This window comes from Parasteatoda tepidariorum, chromosome 2, assembly GCF_043381705.1.
Source record: "Parasteatoda tepidariorum isolate YZ-2023 chromosome 2, CAS_Ptep_4.0, whole genome shotgun sequence".
Classification (NCBI taxonomy): domain Eukaryota; kingdom Metazoa; phylum Arthropoda; class Arachnida; order Araneae; family Theridiidae; genus Parasteatoda; species Parasteatoda tepidariorum.
Genome location: NC_092205.1, coordinates 54505177 through 54522821, shown reverse-complemented (window position 1 = coordinate 54522821; position 17645 = coordinate 54505177). Strand labels below are relative to the sequence as shown.

The following is a 17645-nucleotide window of genomic DNA, read 5'->3' as shown; positions in this document are numbered from 1 at the left end:
GCGCAAACTGGCATTTCGATAATAGTTTTAAATTCTTGTAAATTCACTGCAAAAACTGAGGAAAGTCATTATAGAAAATAACAAATGTCTTAGAATATCTCGCAAAAAGAAATGATCCAATATTAGTTAGAGCTAGTAAGGCCAAACGCTCCGTTCTTGAAGTAAAAGTGCGAGCTTTGCGCCAAAGTGACGTCACTAGTGTGACGTCGGAGGATCGGCGCGGCAAGAGATACTACAAAGGAGTGAACCAGCCCTTCTATTCTCTTTAGCCCTGGTTGACATGGTCTGTAACTACTCTCCCCACACAACTATGTATAAAATCAGTAATTCTCAAATCGTTATTACCTTTTTATAATGGGGAGCGAAGTTGGGTTCATATAATTTCGTACTCTTATCTACAATAATGATCAAATAACAATTATAACTAAAAATAGGTTTAAGAGATTTATGATTTTTTTTGTTACAAGTTCGAATTGAATCGATGAGTCCGAAAACCAGTCCTCTGCACTGCTTTTCAAAATTGAGATTCTTTCATTTTTAAGTTAAACTGACGCCGATACACATAGGTAGGATATAAAAAATTCATGTCCACCTACTTGGTATAGTATATTTTATGCAGTAAATTAAACTTTATAAATATCAAGATTAATTAGTAAAATTAGTTTTGTTTGACCGGTTTTCGAACTCATTGATTCAATTATAGATTTCATTACTATCCAACAAAATATGTTCTTTCAACAAAAATTAATTCCGATCAGTATGACAACTATGCATAACCTCAATACGATCGCAAATTGTAATTAAGATACCTATTCATCGTCAGAACATGGAGCGAAGTTGGGTCGATTTAATTTCATACTTTTATTTATAATAATGATCAAATAACAATTAGAACTGAAAATAGGTTTAAAAGATTTATAATTCTTTGCATTTTAAGGTTTCTTTTGAGATATTGAAAAGAAATTATTAATCCTAACCATTTTTTATTCCAGGGAGAAAATCTAAAAATGATATCTTGCATAAAAGGGAAAAGTTCGGCAGAAATCAAATACTTTGTACTAAATACGATCGAAGAAGGACCAACAGAAGCTCAAATGGTAATAAAAATTCTTATCGTGAAATATTTTATTTAATGTGTTCCTACTCCACGTTATTATCTAATTAGTTTGAATTTTTACTTTAGCTCACAAATGACTAGTATGCCATGAAAATTTATTTGGCTGCTTTCCAGATATCACCAATTTATTATTTTGACAGATGGAAATACTTTTAAAATGATAAATAGTGTTTCTAATTTGTTTGATTTAGAATTAAATGACAGTAAAAAACACGTTGACAGATATGCTAAAAGTTTTTACTGGATAATTAAGTTACATAGTCTACGTATAGTTTATTGCTTCCGTATATTTAATCCTCTAATGAATAATAAAGTAAATTGACGTGTAAACTTACCGATTTTACTAGATAATAAAAATATATAATGCATTTTGCTTTCTTATTTTGCTCTCTATATTAAATAATAATAAAAACAAGAAATTAAAATACATACTTGATGTTTTTACTAGATAATTATGATACATATTTTACAACAAGCACTTTGATTACAAGGCTATCGTAGCATTTTCAATCTATTGGTGGTGTCCAAATGAAAATAGATATTTTGTGATCATGTCAAAAATACAGGAGCAAAATTGGCTCCGTTATGCTAGGTTAGAAATAAAAGTAAAAAAAGTGCATTGCAGACTGTGCATAACTAACTAGTTTGCAGAATAGCATTTATTGTGAGTATTAAATTTAACCAAAAATGATGCACTAAGAAAAGAACTCGAAATAGTACAATTTTTAGGGGTGGAAAGTGACTGCACTATTCCTTTATTCAAGTGCGACTAAATGTCGGAGATTTGTGCACACACGATTTCCTCTAACCGTTTCATTAATAGCAGCAATAGATTCCGGAGGAAAACAAAGCGCTAAGCTTGACCTGGGTTTTTGCTTTTGGCAGATCCAATAATGCTGTCACTCTTTGTGAAAAGTTTAGCCCTATGTTCACAGCCGTTTTACCTTGACACTATATGCTGCTATAACAGTGAACGTTCGGCAAAAATGAGCAATAATCACATTATACATTTACCGTCTGCAGCTAGAAATCATATTACAGCGCGTTGTTCTGTTCCAAACGTTTCCATCTTAGCCGAACTTTACATTAACTTTAAATGTTCTTACGTGAACTGGTTATATATTATACTGGAACAATTATAAGCTATATAATTGTTCCAGTACAATATTAGATTCCGGAGGTATTGTAGATTCCGGAGGAAAACAAAGCGTTAAGCTTGACCTGGGTTTTGCTTTTGGCAGATCCAATAATGCTGTCACTCTTTGTGAAAAGTTTAGCCCTATGTTCACAGCCGTTTTACCTTGACAGTATTTGCTGCTATAACAGTGAACGTTCGGCAAAAATGAGCAATAATCACATTATACATTTACCGTCTGCAGCTAGAAATCATATTACAGCGCGTTGTTCTGTTCCGAAAGTTTCCATCTTAGCAGAACTTTACATTAACTTTAAATGCTCTCACGTGAACTGGTTATATATTATACTGGAACAATTACAAGTTATACGCACTCCGCGGTGCGCTCCTCTTGTGTTCATTTATAACATTGAGGGATGACAGTGCTATCTCTAATGTATTTCTGACGTGTGTCATTCGGGCAACTCTAATAAATTGCTAACGTAAAAATTTGCTTTAATATTCGGCGGTCGCGTCTGGTATTCGGAAGCTAAACTAATACAATTTGTAGTTTGGTAATGTAATAGTTTTTATGTAGTTACATTTGGTACTATTGGGTAAGTTAATTTGCAGTCGTGTAATGTAAGTAAATGTAAAATATAAGGATTCCAAAATTATGTATCTTATTTTGAGTTAGCTTACCAATTTTTTAAAAAAAAATTTTCTTATCTGTAAGAAACTTTCGCATAAAAGTGAATAAAAAATATGTTAATCTATTTAGTAATCGTATTTCAAAAGCTTTTTAATTATTAGACTTATGAATGCTTAAGTTTCTAAATGAAATAAAAATAAATTTAAAAAGGAATCTGCCTATTAAAAAAATAATTTATTGAGCTTGTCACAATTTGTTTTAATTTTTTAAACATATAAAAACTTTAATGGAACTTTTAGGTAAGATTATTTTCATAAAAAGCATTTGAAAACACTAACTTCTAGAGTTGTGCTTGCATTTATTAATTCAAAAACACTCAGATTGAAAACAAAATATTTTGATCAAAAATTTTTTTTAAAAAATTTGCAGATGCATATAACTTATTAAATCAATTTAATACTTATTTTTTCCAGCACTAATTTTATAAACATATATTTTCACATTTATCCCGATTACAGCAATTGGAAAATAAGAAAATGGATTTAGATGGTGATGACAGAATGTGGTGCAGCTTTGTGGCTCCTATGGTGACGCATTCCGAAGAAGGAAACAGTTTGGATCTTAGTGTTCCGTTGTACCAAGTATACTTAAGAGGAAATACCAACTACACCAGAGGAGGTAATTTTTATAACAAAATAACTTAAAAATTAATTAATTAATAATATAAGAGACATTTTAAATTTTTTAAAAAGTATTTACGCTATTTTAACCCTTTTCTAGCCTATTGATTACTTCTGTAAAACAAAACTTTTATCAATCCTCCTAAATGTTTTCCATTTTTGGTTCTAACTACCCAACACTACTTTTTTGTTTAACCTTCGCCTAAAAAATCTTACAAATTGAAATCACATTTAAATGTAAAAATGTTTATGACTATATTTTCGGCCCAACCCTTAAAAAAAATATCTGCTCTGTAAAAAATTCCGGTTAAAACAGTAAAAAAATCGGCACTCAGGTTGCCGGTGCTTTTTACCGCAAAATCCATTTTTACCGGAACATGATACGAAACAGAAATTCTGATATACCGCGATTGCTACAGCAATAATCACTGTACAGGCTGCGTAGCCAGATTTTTCAACGCACCTTTTAAGCACTCCAAACATAATTTTAATCACTTTCCAAAAAAAAAAAAAAATCATTAATAGGATCTGTGCAGTAATAAAAACATTTTTTTCCCTATCGTTTAAAGTTCTTAATTTACAAACATAAATTAAATTCAAAAACATTTTCAAAGACATAATCTTTCATAATCTTCTTTAATAATTTCTTTACATAATTATGATAAAATAACTAGTTTCTCATAAATATTGCAGAGTAAATTGTGAAAATCATGCATTTCTTGTAATTTAAAACGACGATCGATACGGCAAAGATAAAATTTCTTTTTAAATTAAGCTCTTTTTACAAACCTCGAATATAAAAGCACCTTTAAGGGCTTTTAAAAAACGTAAATCAAAAATAAGTACTTTTTAAAAACGCTACCACCCTGCTGTAGAATAACTCTAATTAATAAATATTACTGTAAATATATTTTAAGGTAAAAACGGATTTTACGTAAGATGTACCGTAAGTACCATTTTAGAATATTTTTTCACAGTGTAGGCACGCTTATGGACTTTACTAATGCTAACTTACATTGTTGCTTATTTTTAGTAACAATTTATATTTAACTGTTACTACTTTAATATATAAATTTCTTTTTTTTAGCCCACTACCCTGTTTTACCAGCAAAACTTATAGCGTCCAAAAAGGAAGTACAAATAGAAAAAATTAAGCTTCAGTACCATACCATGGAGAAGCCAAAGAGTCAGAACTCAGCAGCAGACATTCCTCGCACTATGGTCCTCCTTATTGTTATTCCTCTAATCTTATTAGTTAATCACAAACAGCTAACAGCAAGGTTCTTGTAACATATCAACCATTGAAAAGTCTGTAATTTATTGGCTTACAGAGGCCACCCAACGACGCACTATATCATTGCATCTGTTGATTAGTACCAGAGTTAGGATGTTGATCTGATAAATTTGTAGAAATGTCCTTAAAATACGCCTATAGAAACCATAAAAAAATTAACTTAAAATAATAAATAACTTTAAAAATTTTTAAACAAGTTTTTTATTATTTTAACAAAAATATATAATAAATTGTAACTTGTATTCAGAAATTAAATAAAATATAAGGTAATAAATGAAATGAAATAGATCGATAGGTAGATCAAAAACAACTTATGAATAAAATTTAAATAAATCCCTGATAATTAAGAATTCATTAATTTTTAATTACAATCTTCAAGAACATCAGAATTGTATTGCATCGTTAAACTTCTAATATTTTTAAAATTAAAAGATTGTCTTTTGTCCCAAAGAAAATTCTTATATCTTAAAAACTTTATTCAACATCAACACTTGTAATTGGAGGATGTTTAAAATAACAAAATTCAATTCAAAATTTACATTAATTTATAGAGAAAAATTCGCTTAAAATGAAAAATAGCATTCAAAATTCATAAAAAAATTATTAAAAAGGAAAAAAAAACCCGAATAGGTACCCTAAAAAAAACCATGAATAATGCTTTATAGAAGATAAAATAACCAAACAAGCAATCATCATCAACATTCTAGCTCTGGTTATTACGTTTTGAATACCTTTTATTTGTTGAGATTTGAAAGACACACATCTTTTGCTCTTTTATCTTGCACATTTATAGAACTGATGAGAATAAAAATTTGGATAGATTTTATGTAGTTTAATAGCAAGAACTGATGAAGGTAAAATATGCGACCTATGTATTTATTTTCATTTTCCCCATTTTCTCACCTGTATAAATGATCCACTTAGATATGAAATAAATTATCAAAACCTTCTATTTATTATTTCTAATTTTTTAAAAGTCGCATACCATTGAATGTATACACTGTTGTGCTAATCACAGTATATGGATAAATTTAAAACAAATAACTGAAATTGATACTAAAATGAATTTTCTTGTCCTACAGATAAGAACATTAAATCTTAGCAAATGCTAAAGCAAATTACGCTGAATAAAGGCAATATAGGGCTCACGAAGTTGAAGGCAAAGACAAAAAAGGGCATCAAAAAAATTAGAAGTTTTGCAATTAAAAAAACTATTTTGACAAGTAATTATGTGAACCATAATGTTATGAAAGCTTTACAATTTTTATCATGTGTTAGAGCTTATCGAATTTTGAAATTCATAGAGCTTTGTAACTTGTAACACATTAAATCTTATTCTACAAAAATATTTTTATATTTTGTTTCAAAGTTTAAAATAACTAAGTTCAAGAGTTATTTTTTATTTATGTTTTTTTTTTTTTACTCTGGGCTGTTTCCTTTTGCCCTTTTGTTTTTCTATTTTCTTTTTTAAAATACAACACCCAATGAATTTTTTCAATTTGATATTTGTGACAGCAGAGTAGAGTTTAAAATAAACACGTAAAAAAAAATTGATCCATACCTTTTAAAAAGGTAACTCAACCTCAACAGTTAAATAATAATAATAAAAAAAAAATTGTGGTGCAGACATGGATGGTCCAATAGAAAGTGTACCAGTGTGGTACCTACATTTTATATAAATGTTATAGGCTATTTTATTTACATAAATGTTTAAATTTCATGAATTTTTACAGACAGTCGCATCTTGTAGACTGAAATTTCTCATAAATGCTTATACTTTTAAAAATACAGAAAAAAAAAGCTAAAACATTTTATTTTGTGCAGCTGAAATTAACAAGCTTTTATAATGCATAATGATGATTGTGGATTTCATTGTGATGAGTAGAAAAAAGAGAATTGTCCATTATGTCAACAGAATACATTAGATTTTAATCTTGTAACGATAATTATCAAGAAAATTATAAGGTAACTTTAAACATAGACTGGATAGAAAAATTCTAAATCACATTTTTAAGAAAAATTGATATTTCCCAGAGAAAGATCTTATTTTAGTCTTATTAAAAGTGTTAGTAAATTTCAGAGATTTTAGTGGATTACAGTACTAAGTAGTAGCTTTTGAAGTGCAAGAAAGTTCTAAAAGCTTTTGACAATAACATTCGGCAAATAACCATAGAAGCGTCTTTTGGTAATGAATTGAAGAGCTAAAAATGAGTGATATGACATGAACAGTTTAAATGTTTCTTAACGATTTTTATATTTCTACCAATTTGAAGCTTGTGAAATAAAGGCATATTTCCAATTGTCAATATCTAATTTTTAAAGTTATTTTACTTAAATTAATGAAACTATTTTTGAAACAATTGTCGTCAGAATAAAAGTTAGTAAATATATTTTTGAAATTTGCCATTAAATCAAAGGACACATACAAAGAATAACTTGGTCATAATTTATTTATGAATGAAAAATGCAAATAAAAACACTATTAAGATCTATGAACAATAAGTGCAAAATTTAAAAATCACAGGACGGATAAACACACTCGAACAAGCGAACACGATTATCACAATCAGATCTTTTAAGGCAATGCATGGATTTTTACAGATTAATATTTTTACAGAAAAAGTTTAATTACAAATTAAAAAAAAATATTTAAAGTTACCAAGTGTATATGGCACAGACATTTTTTTTTTTTAAAACAAAGAAATTAAGTAAATATACTGTCAGAATAAATTTAATTTTACATCAAATTAACACATTGATATCTTTATAAAAGAATATCAACATAATATGTGAAAATATTTCAATGTAGCGGAGTTGTATTTTCTTTATAAATATATTTAAAAACACAGGGTAACTATACTGTAAATTTTACTGTTTATACTAATTGCTGAAAAAAGCTAAATTAGACTTTAATGACTAAATTTTAAATTCTAATCTATAAAAAAAGGTGATTGTTTTCATTAAAGTAAAAAAATAATTGAATTTTGATTTATTGCGCATAATTATTTATTTTAATCATTATTGCATAATTTTATTTAGAAAATATTTAAAATCTAATAGAATAAAAACAAATATGAAAGCATTTAAGATAAATAACACAAACAATGTATTAAAAAGGAAAGCGTCATTGACTAAAATCTAACAAGGCAATAAAGAAAATTGTTTATCCTATGAAAACAGTGCAACGACAAACATATGTTAGCTTAAAAAACAATTATTAATTTAAAAAAAAAAAAAAAAAATTGTGGAAATTGTAAGGAAAAACGCCATTTTAAAAAGCGTACAATTTCTCCCGAATCTGTAGCTAAATCTAAAATTTTTTATATTAAAAAAAGGACAAAATTAAGGAGATATAAAATACAAAAACTTTTATATACGGAAAAACTATTTATGTTGCTACTATATTAAACAGCGACACAACTTTGGAAACAGATTTTCCTACATAATTCAATGTACATTTTTCTAATGAAATATTTACATTATAGAATATGTTATGTATAAACCTTAAAAAATGCATATTTAGAGCTTAATATTAATTTCAGAAGCAATATTAAATATTGTGTGTAAAATTCTAAAAAGAGACATTTTGAGTTTTTACTACTTAAGTTAGATTTGGTTAGATTTACACAAATTTGGGACCACACACATAACTATGCTAGTTATAATATAGATGGCAGCTTCAAGGATCTATAAAAATAACAAAACTATTCAATACAATCTCCATAGTTATCAATTAGGCAGCAAGGTGATGAACACATGAAACTTTAGATTAATGATTAAAAGCGACGAAATATACATTAAGTATCACATTAATGATCAGTCCAAATTTATACACTTATTAAAATATATTATGATTCATAAATGATGCGAGTGCTTTCATTATTATAATGAATGCACAGTAATTTTAAATGATCATAATCACAAACACATATAGATATTAAGTACAATATAAGCATATCACACAGAATTGATAACAAGGAACATAGAAAAATATTTTTTTGTTTGTAACTATTCCATTGATTGGAATACTTTAAATGCAACACAATAACAACATATTCAATCATAATAACATTAACCATATTTAACAAATTTCAAAGCATCAATATGAAAATTGAAACTGTTACTTATAAATTAAAAAATATTAAAAATAGGACAAAATAAAAGCAATCGAGAGCACAGGTATGCTAATCAATCTAATCAAAATACGAACTTTGTATTCCTTTTGTAATGTTTGGTATACATTTTTTTTCCTATCAGCTGATCATCACAATTAGAAAGACCAGCTTTTACACACAATTATTTTAATAAGCTGCACTCTTGATTTGTCATTTGTTATAAATAATGTATTTACAATAAAACATGACAAGAAGGGGGGTGACTTCAAATTTGGTATGATAATTCTGTACAGTATGAAACAAGAATATGAATAATATTATCGTGTTCCCATCTGGGTAGTATACAGAGAATAATAACGACCCTTGCGATTTAAAAGTTCTTGATGAGTTCCTTTCTCTACAACTTGTCCTTTATGGATGACCATAATCACATCAGCATTTTGAATGGTTGTCAGTCGATGGGCAATTACCAAGCATGTACGACCACTACTTGCTTTATCTAAAGCTTCTTGAACAACCTTGAAGATAATAAATATTATTAAAATTTCAATTGCATGAAATTACAATTTGTTTCCAGAGAATTGTAGAAACATTAAAGATAAAAGGAAAATGAAATGGATGTAAATTAAAAATATGTTAGTTAACTCAAAAAATTAGCTTTAATATTACTTATTTAAAAAAAAAAGCATTGATAAAATAAGCAATAAAAGCATTGATAAAAAAAACTTTACAATTTTCATTTGTCAATGCTGATTATTATTTGATTATACTTAATTATAAAATATATTAACACCTAAAAATTGCCTCATAGCAAAAATAAAATAGTATGTAAGAGTAGGGTATCGTAAGACTTCTTCAGTTATAGTTGTTGAAATATATTTAGGCTTGGCTTGTTAAAAAAAAAAAGCCTTTCATAGACTAAACATTTAAGTATATTGGCTAAATATGCAAAATAAAAAAGTGCAGTATATTCATAAAGCATTAAGGAATTACTAAAACTTATTTGCACATACTAAGAAATACTATCTGAAGCTCATAAATATTTAACAAGAGTTTATTATATATGTCACATTTAATACCTATGACTGTTTCTAAAGTTCTAAAAGCTTAGCTCTTAGCCTATAAATAACCACTTGCATGGAACTTAACAGTTTTGAAATTGAGCAAATTTATATATAAATATCTGTTGATCTATTACTTCCTTATGGTAAAATAAAGGATAAATTTTTTTTCCCTTTTGTTTGGGTGAAAGATTGTTTTTAAGGTTATTTCTTATTTAATAAATTCACTACTGCAGTCCCATAAATGTTTTCAGTTGGCAATATCAATTCCTTAATTATTTTTTTGGATCTACAGTAAAAACAAATGGAAGGTTCAAATGATAGAGTGTTAGCAAATGTTCAAGTAATTTTGTCTTAGCAACATAATTATTAAAATTTGAAAAATGACATTAGTAAAATGATATAAGCAAGAATATGAAATTTAATACTTTTTTTAAAAGGCAAGATAAACTTTAGCCAGTATTGAAAAAAACCCTTTGTGAACTAAAAATATTAAAATAATTATTCAAATAAATATTGTACTTAAGAACAATTAGAATACCTTTTCACTTTCAGCATCCAGTGCAGAAGTAGCTTCATCCAACAGTAAAATCTTTGGATTTCTTAATAAAGCACGAGCTATGGCAATCCTTTGTTTTTGGCCCCCGCTCAATTGAGCTCCTTTGTCTCCAACAGGAGTGTCATAACCCTAAAATTGGTATATAGGATTATGTGATGAATCATTATATACTAAGATATATTTTATTGACATATTTGCAATAATAACTATCATTAATAAAGTGAATTTTTATTTAGTATGGATGTACAGTATGTAAAAAAGAAGAAAAAAAATTTAATAACTTTTAATCTAAAAGTCTGATTTTCACATGATAGGATTCAATCTTAATGGTTGGTGACCTCAAATATGCTAATTAGGGCAGGTGGTATTTTAAGTTACAAAAATATAGTTTCCCTGAATAAATATTTTTTTTTATTGATTATAATTTCTAACTTTCAAAACATAGGGGGGTAGCCGCAATCTGAGAAATGTGATCCCAATAGTTTCGTTAGGAGAGTGGTTGAAAGTTTTAACCTATTAATGTTAATTTTGCTCATTGCGTACTAACTGTCATAACTTGAGAACTTTTTAAGTGAATTGAAATTTTTTTCACACAATTATAACATTTGTTTATCGTTATTATAAAATTTCTCGTAAGATAATGCCACGTAAAAAATAATTTTTAATAATCATTTATTTAATTTAATAATAGTGAAAAAAATTTCGAATTGTAAGGTATGCAATTTTTATTAATTTAAAAAAATTAATTTTCCATTGCATAATATGAAATTTGAACAAAATCTGTCAAATAGTTCTCAGAAATAGACTTTTAAGAAAATCAGATTTTCAAAATCAATTTCTTAGGAATATTTGACTGGTTTTGATATGTAAAATAAATTTTATTTTAAATGATGTAAATTTTTTTTATATTTTACATTGTAACTTTTTTTTTGATTATTATTAAATAAAATAATAAAACAAAATAAATATTTACTAAAAGTTATATTTTGCATGAAATTATCTTCGGATAAACAAACTTTTTAATTGTGAGCAAAAATTTTCAATTTGCTTAAAAGCTCTTAAGATATGGAGATATACACAAAAAATAAAATTAATATTAAGAGATCCAAGCTTTGGACAGCCCACCTGACAAAACTATTGGCACCATATTTCTCAAATTGCAGCTACTTCCTATAGTTTGGGGATCAGAAATCAAATCCATAAAAAATAAGCTATGTTTATTTAGAGAAAGTATGTTTTTATGTCTGATTCATAACTTAATATATTGTCTGCACATATTAATTAGTATATTTGATGTATTAGTATATTTGTATATTTGATGATTAGTATATCGATGAACCATTAAGTTTGAGTCTTAAAACGTGAGTTTGAATCATTATATAAGGGGAAAAAGTAATGTCCTTAAAAAGAAAAAAGAAAGCTTATTAACCTCTTCCCATGTGAGTAGAAAACTGTCTTTTTTTGAACACTCAGTTTCTTTGTGATTATTAAATATTAATTCTTTAAAAAATACTATTTTCCAAACTTTTATTTTCACAAACTAAAATGTCATCATTATAAATTTTTATCAATGAAAAAATATCGTAAAAAGATTTTAATGTATGCTTCAATCAACTGATCTATTCAGACTGAACTATTTCATAAAATAATATTCACATAAAAAAACTTTTTTTTACAGAAAATGAAAAGTAAAAATTGCAGAATTAAAATAAAAATATTACATAATAAATTATTCTTATAATTTTTGAAAACGTGATAAAGAAGTTTTTATATAAATAAGATTTTAATTTTTATTTAGGATTTAATTCTGTATTAATAACAGAGTAAGTAGTAAAAAAGAAAATGAGCTTTTTAATTAGAAGAAATGAAAAAAAAAAAAAAAAAACGTGTTGCACAATTTTTTCCCTTGTTATTTGGATTTCTTTTTTAAAAGGCAGCGGTTACATTTGTGCAAAAAATCAGAACAAATTCATAGCATAGCTTAATACATAATTTTTAATGAAAATTTTATATTAAAGGAAATAAGAAAACTTCTACTAATAAACAAAATAATTAAGGCAAATTCTAATAAAAAAACAAGACAAATTCTTTCAAAAATAATAAACCTAATAATATTTTTATTAAATATATCTAATAAATAGGAAATCTGATCAAACAATTTACTTAAATTGTATTCCCATATTAATTTATACTGGAAAAAAAATTGAATAAAAAGTTACGAGATAAACCAGGTAAAAGATTTCAAAAATTCAATTACTTACCAAAGGTAATGAAGCTATAAAACTGTGTATGTTGGCTTGTTTTGCAGCTTCAATAATTTCATCCATAGTAACAGTTCTAGAATTATCTCCATATGCAATATTTTCTGCCAGGCTGTAGCTAAACAACACCGGTTCTTGTGAAACAAGACCAATATGGGATCTTAGATTTGATACATTCATGTCCTTTACACAAGTATCATCTAACATCTGGAAACACAGTGGAATGTAAGAAATGCTTGTGTATGACACAATATTACAATTATTGAAATTGCAAACTATAAAAATAATGGCAAAAAATTTAGAGGCATTTTTAATTGCATTAAAATAAAAAACTACTAAGCATGGTTGCAATTGACTTATTTTTGTTGACATGATGGTGTCCAAATTCACAAAATAATATACTTAAGAATACATTTCAGTTAAATGGTACCTTCTATTTACAAAGTAAAAACTGTTATATTTTATATTATAACCGCAGTTGAACAACTGACCCAATTCTGAGTTTACGACCATCAATGTTCAACTCCGTAGCCTTGTAATTTTGAACCAAATTAAGAAGACAAGGAAACCCCGAAATCAAGCATTGAAATAAACTAGCCTTCATGGAGGACTTTTTTGATGGAATTATCTTGCATTTGTATTACATAGAGCGGAAAACCACAAAACCTTCCAGGATAAGCTTGATGGCAAGGAGATTCTAACCCGTGATTTGTCTACTACTAAGGATATTTTAGGTTAGCGCAATCTGGGAGCAGAATTTATATCGACCTGCCACCACTGGGATTCGAACCTGGATCACTTCATTGGGAGGTGAATGCTCTATCCCTTGAGACACTGTGGTTTGTGAAAACTGTTAAACAAAAAACTTTATATAAATAAAAATTTAAAAATGTCTTACCACATGACCACGATGAGCATCATAAAATCGTTCAATCAGCTGAATACAAGTACTTTTACCACAGCCACTACTTCCAACTAAAGCAACTGTCTGTCCAGGTTGGACTTCCAAATTTAGACCTCTTAAAATCTTTACTCTATGACGACTGGGATAGTTAAAACGTACATTTCTGAAGCGAATATATCCCTTGACATCCTCCTGAAATATACAACAAAAATTGAACATCATGTTTCAATTATAATTTTAAATCAGTAAGACCTCTTCACATCAGAAATGTTCAAGTCAACACAATTTGAAAAAAATTTCAAAAAACTTTTTACTTTTAAACAAGCCATAGTTATTTCAATTAGAAAATGTTAAAAATGTCATGCCATACTAATGTCTTTATTTATTTACTATTTTTTGATGTTTTATCAACAGTCAAATAATCTGACCAATCAAAATCTATGTTTTAATTGACATCATTAAAAGACAAAGAAATGAATGGGGGAAACGATTTGAATCACAGACAATGAAGTTCATAACTTTAATATCACCACAAAAAAATCTTTGAAACTTTTATGAAGTACCCAAACTTTATTAGTCAACTTGTTTGCACTTTCACTTTAAAAATCAAATACATAATTTAATAACATGATATTAAAAAAAACATCTAAACAGAGCAATACAAATCCCATACTAATATATAATGTAATTATTTATTAACTTCTTTATAGTTACTAAAAAGGGAAGAATCAAAACTAAAAAAGACACTAAAATAAAAGCTAATAATTCTTCTTTAAAAGATATTGATAAATAAATAATTAAATTGCTAAATCTGTAAGAATATGAAGAGGAGCATATTTTAAAGTACATCAAGACTACACTATGACACATTTTTATTGCTTTTTATTCAGTCAACTATTATTCCTTTTTACAAAGTAAAAAAAAAACAAACACTGGTTTTAATACTGAATTGCCGAACAAGGCATGGCACCATAAAAAAAGAGATACAAACCAGAAAACGGCCAGCAGTAGAAAATACATCAACAGTCGGTTTCAGATCCAAAAGTTTGAAAATTCGAACTGCAGCAAGCTTTGCCTTCTGATAATCAGGAGCAAAAGCAACTGCTTGACCAACCATTGATGTTCCTAAAATAACAGCTTCAATAACCCTAGATAGAAAAAAAAAGAGAAACATTTTAATAACCAGATTAGTTTTTTGAATTCATTAGAAGAAATTTTTAGTCAATTATTGAAAACATTGGTTATTAATTGCAACTAGTAGATTAGTCAACAAGAGTTTGAAAAAATTGTTTTTTAAATTTTCTAATTTCTCAGTAGTTGTTTAAGTTAACAAGCTATATTATGATGTGTATTCAAAGTTAATTTATGAATATTTAAGTTACAAACATGAACTATATTTTTAAATATGGCCTAAAAATTTATTTAAATACTAAAATATTACTCACTTTGCCTGCAATGAAAAAACACATGTAATAAAAGAATAAATATAGATATATTTTGAAACAGCAAAATTTGAAATTTCATTTGCTTGTCTAAAACTGATTTAGGAATGTCGTAATAAAATCATGAAAAATAAAACCAACTAATTATTAATATGGAAAAATATGAACATTATATGAGTTAAGTTATAAAAAAGTTAAAAAAAGAAAAGAACACATAAAACTGTATAAATTGGTAAAATAGAAATAAACAGGAGACAAAATTTTAATTAAAGCAGCCTCGTTAATACACTAAACAATAGATTATTATACTCAGTTTTTGAACAAAAATGATTATGAATTTAACATATTATTTACAATATAAACATCAAATACTAGAAAATATAACATAAAACTTTACTAGCTAAAAAAAATACAGGAGTAAACTTTACTTAAAAAGGTCTGGATATGTAAGGGTTCCTTCTGCTATCAGTATACTTCCATAATACATAGAGGTTGCATATGCAAAAGAAGGTATACTTTGAGCAAACCCAAATGTCACACCTCTAACTTGAGAGTTCTTTCTTGATTTCCTAGAAAAGAAAATAGTGGCCATCAAGTACCTTTGATATAATTTATAGCATATTCAAAGATATCCCAGTGTGTTATATGCAGCAAAACAAACTGTTCAATATCCAAACATTTAAAACACTTTGAGTGAGGAAGAAACAACTGCAGCCAGGTTACTAAGTAGTGAATATATTGAAATAGAAAGAAATACTGAATAAATTTAAAAGCAGCATAAAACATGGCAGAAAATGCAAATATTTTTTAGCCATTAAATTAATATTTTGTAAGAAAATATCCATTTCCTTCCAAAACAGTTTCAACAACAAGATGCTCAATAATCCAGGTTATCGACGACTTTAGTTAATTTTGTGCAATTTAGATAAATTACGGTTCTATGACAAACTTGCATTTGAAATTATCAAATGGAACTTAATTACGATAAAATAAATTAATTATATTTTTAAAGCCATTAAGACATAAAAATTCGTTCAATAATATTTAAGACTCATGTTTAAAGACTCTATTGAGCAATTGAACTTGAATATTATAAAAATTAAAAGAAAAATAATAAATCATTTAGAAAAATTGGTTCTTACAAAAAATAGACACAGTAATAAAAAAATACAGCATTTTTCATTATTATATATTATCAAATTTATGGTTTATGTTTGGAATTAAAATGTAACAGAAATGAACTTACTTGTGAGGCTCATATAATGCATTTCTAAATTTCATATAAAATGAGTCTTCTTGATGCAGTGAAGCAACAGTTCTAATACTTTCGATTGCTTCAATAGCAACCTATAAATGCAAGTGTCATCAGTTATTTGAAGGGAAAAAAACACACACACACATACACTTTTAAACTAAATCTGATTTAAACAATATCCAACACATGATATGAAGTATTCATTTTATCTGAGGAAATGCTGGTATCCGTCTCTTTTTCATTTTAATTATACACATTACAAAAAGTACATGAAAAAAAATAATAATCAGCACAATGGTCTATTTTTAGTAATACTATACGAAACTATTTAGTATATGAAAGCCAACACTTAAAGGCAATAATGGGACCACACACATTTAATTCTCTGATTGCTGCTATTACCAATTTTGTAAAATAGAAATTTAGCGCATCATTATATCAAATATATATATACACACACACACACACATATATATATATATATATATAGATATANTAATAGTGAAAGACTATTTTCTATCATACAAAGACCAGGAAAAAAATTTGCAAAAGATTTCAGTCCTGGAAGATGAGGCATTTACTTTGAACTCAATGTCTAAAAAACAATCTACTATTACGCACTATTTTGCACCTAAATTACATGATTCTTAACAAAAATTGTAAAAATGATCTTGAACTGGTATGTTTTTTTCTTTAAATACTAATATTCTTTTCGTAAAATATAGATTTTAATAGTACCTTTTGAAAGAGTCATCTTTACTACCTTTAGTTTGTTTTATTTTCCCATTATTATTATATGATTTTTTGCTATCTAAGTATTTCCCGTATTTTACGTTTTCCCGGATTTTACGTTTTTTTTACCCAGTCCCCTGAGAAACGTAAAATCGGGGTTTCACTGTAATTATAATTTAAAATCAGTAACACCTATTCAGAGCAGAATTGTTTAAGTTAACAAAATTCCAAAAAGCTGTTCACTTTTAAACAAGCCATAGTTATTTGAATTAGTTCTAAAATATTAAAAAAATCCTGCCATACAAATGTCTTTATTTTATTTTTTTTGGATGTTTTATCAACAGTCAAATAATCTGACTCATTCAAATCTACGTTTTAATTGATATGGTTAAAAGACAAGGAAATGAATGGGCCAATGAATCACAGACAAGGAAGTTCATAACTTTAATATCACCACAA

General features: G+C 27.0%; 2 protein-coding genes across 10 annotated transcripts in view; one reads left to right on the top strand and one right to left on the bottom strand.

Annotated features, from left to right (window-relative positions):
* LOC107454814 (uncharacterized) overlaps positions 1-5809 on the top strand; it is a 61964-nt gene extending 56155 nt beyond the window's left edge. Inside the window, exons 5-7 of the mRNA XM_043042538.2 lie at positions 993-1097; positions 3402-3561; positions 4651-5809. Of these exons, the coding sequence (XP_042898472.1) occupies positions 993-1097; positions 3402-3561; positions 4651-4853 (468 nt within the window). The 3' untranslated portion in view covers positions 4854-5809. The remainder of the gene's footprint in view (positions 1-992; positions 1098-3401; positions 3562-4650) is intronic.
* Positions 5810-7289: 1480 nt separating this feature from the next.
* The window catches only part of LOC107454807 (ATP-dependent translocase ABCB1), a 117829-nt gene continuing 107473 nt past the window's right edge, over positions 7290-17645 (bottom strand). For all 9 annotated transcript variants that reach the window (XM_071177585.1, XM_071177586.1, XM_043042547.2 and 6 more), the window contains 4 exons: positions 13752-13949; positions 12854-13060; positions 10575-10721; positions 7290-9490 (listed from right to left, as the gene is read on the bottom strand). In XM_071177585.1, the coding sequence (XP_071033686.1) occupies positions 9290-9490; positions 10575-10721; positions 12854-13060; positions 13752-13949 (753 nt within the window). In that variant the 3' untranslated portion in view covers positions 7290-9289. The remainder of the gene's footprint in view (positions 9491-10574; positions 10722-12853; positions 13061-13751; positions 13950-17645) is intronic.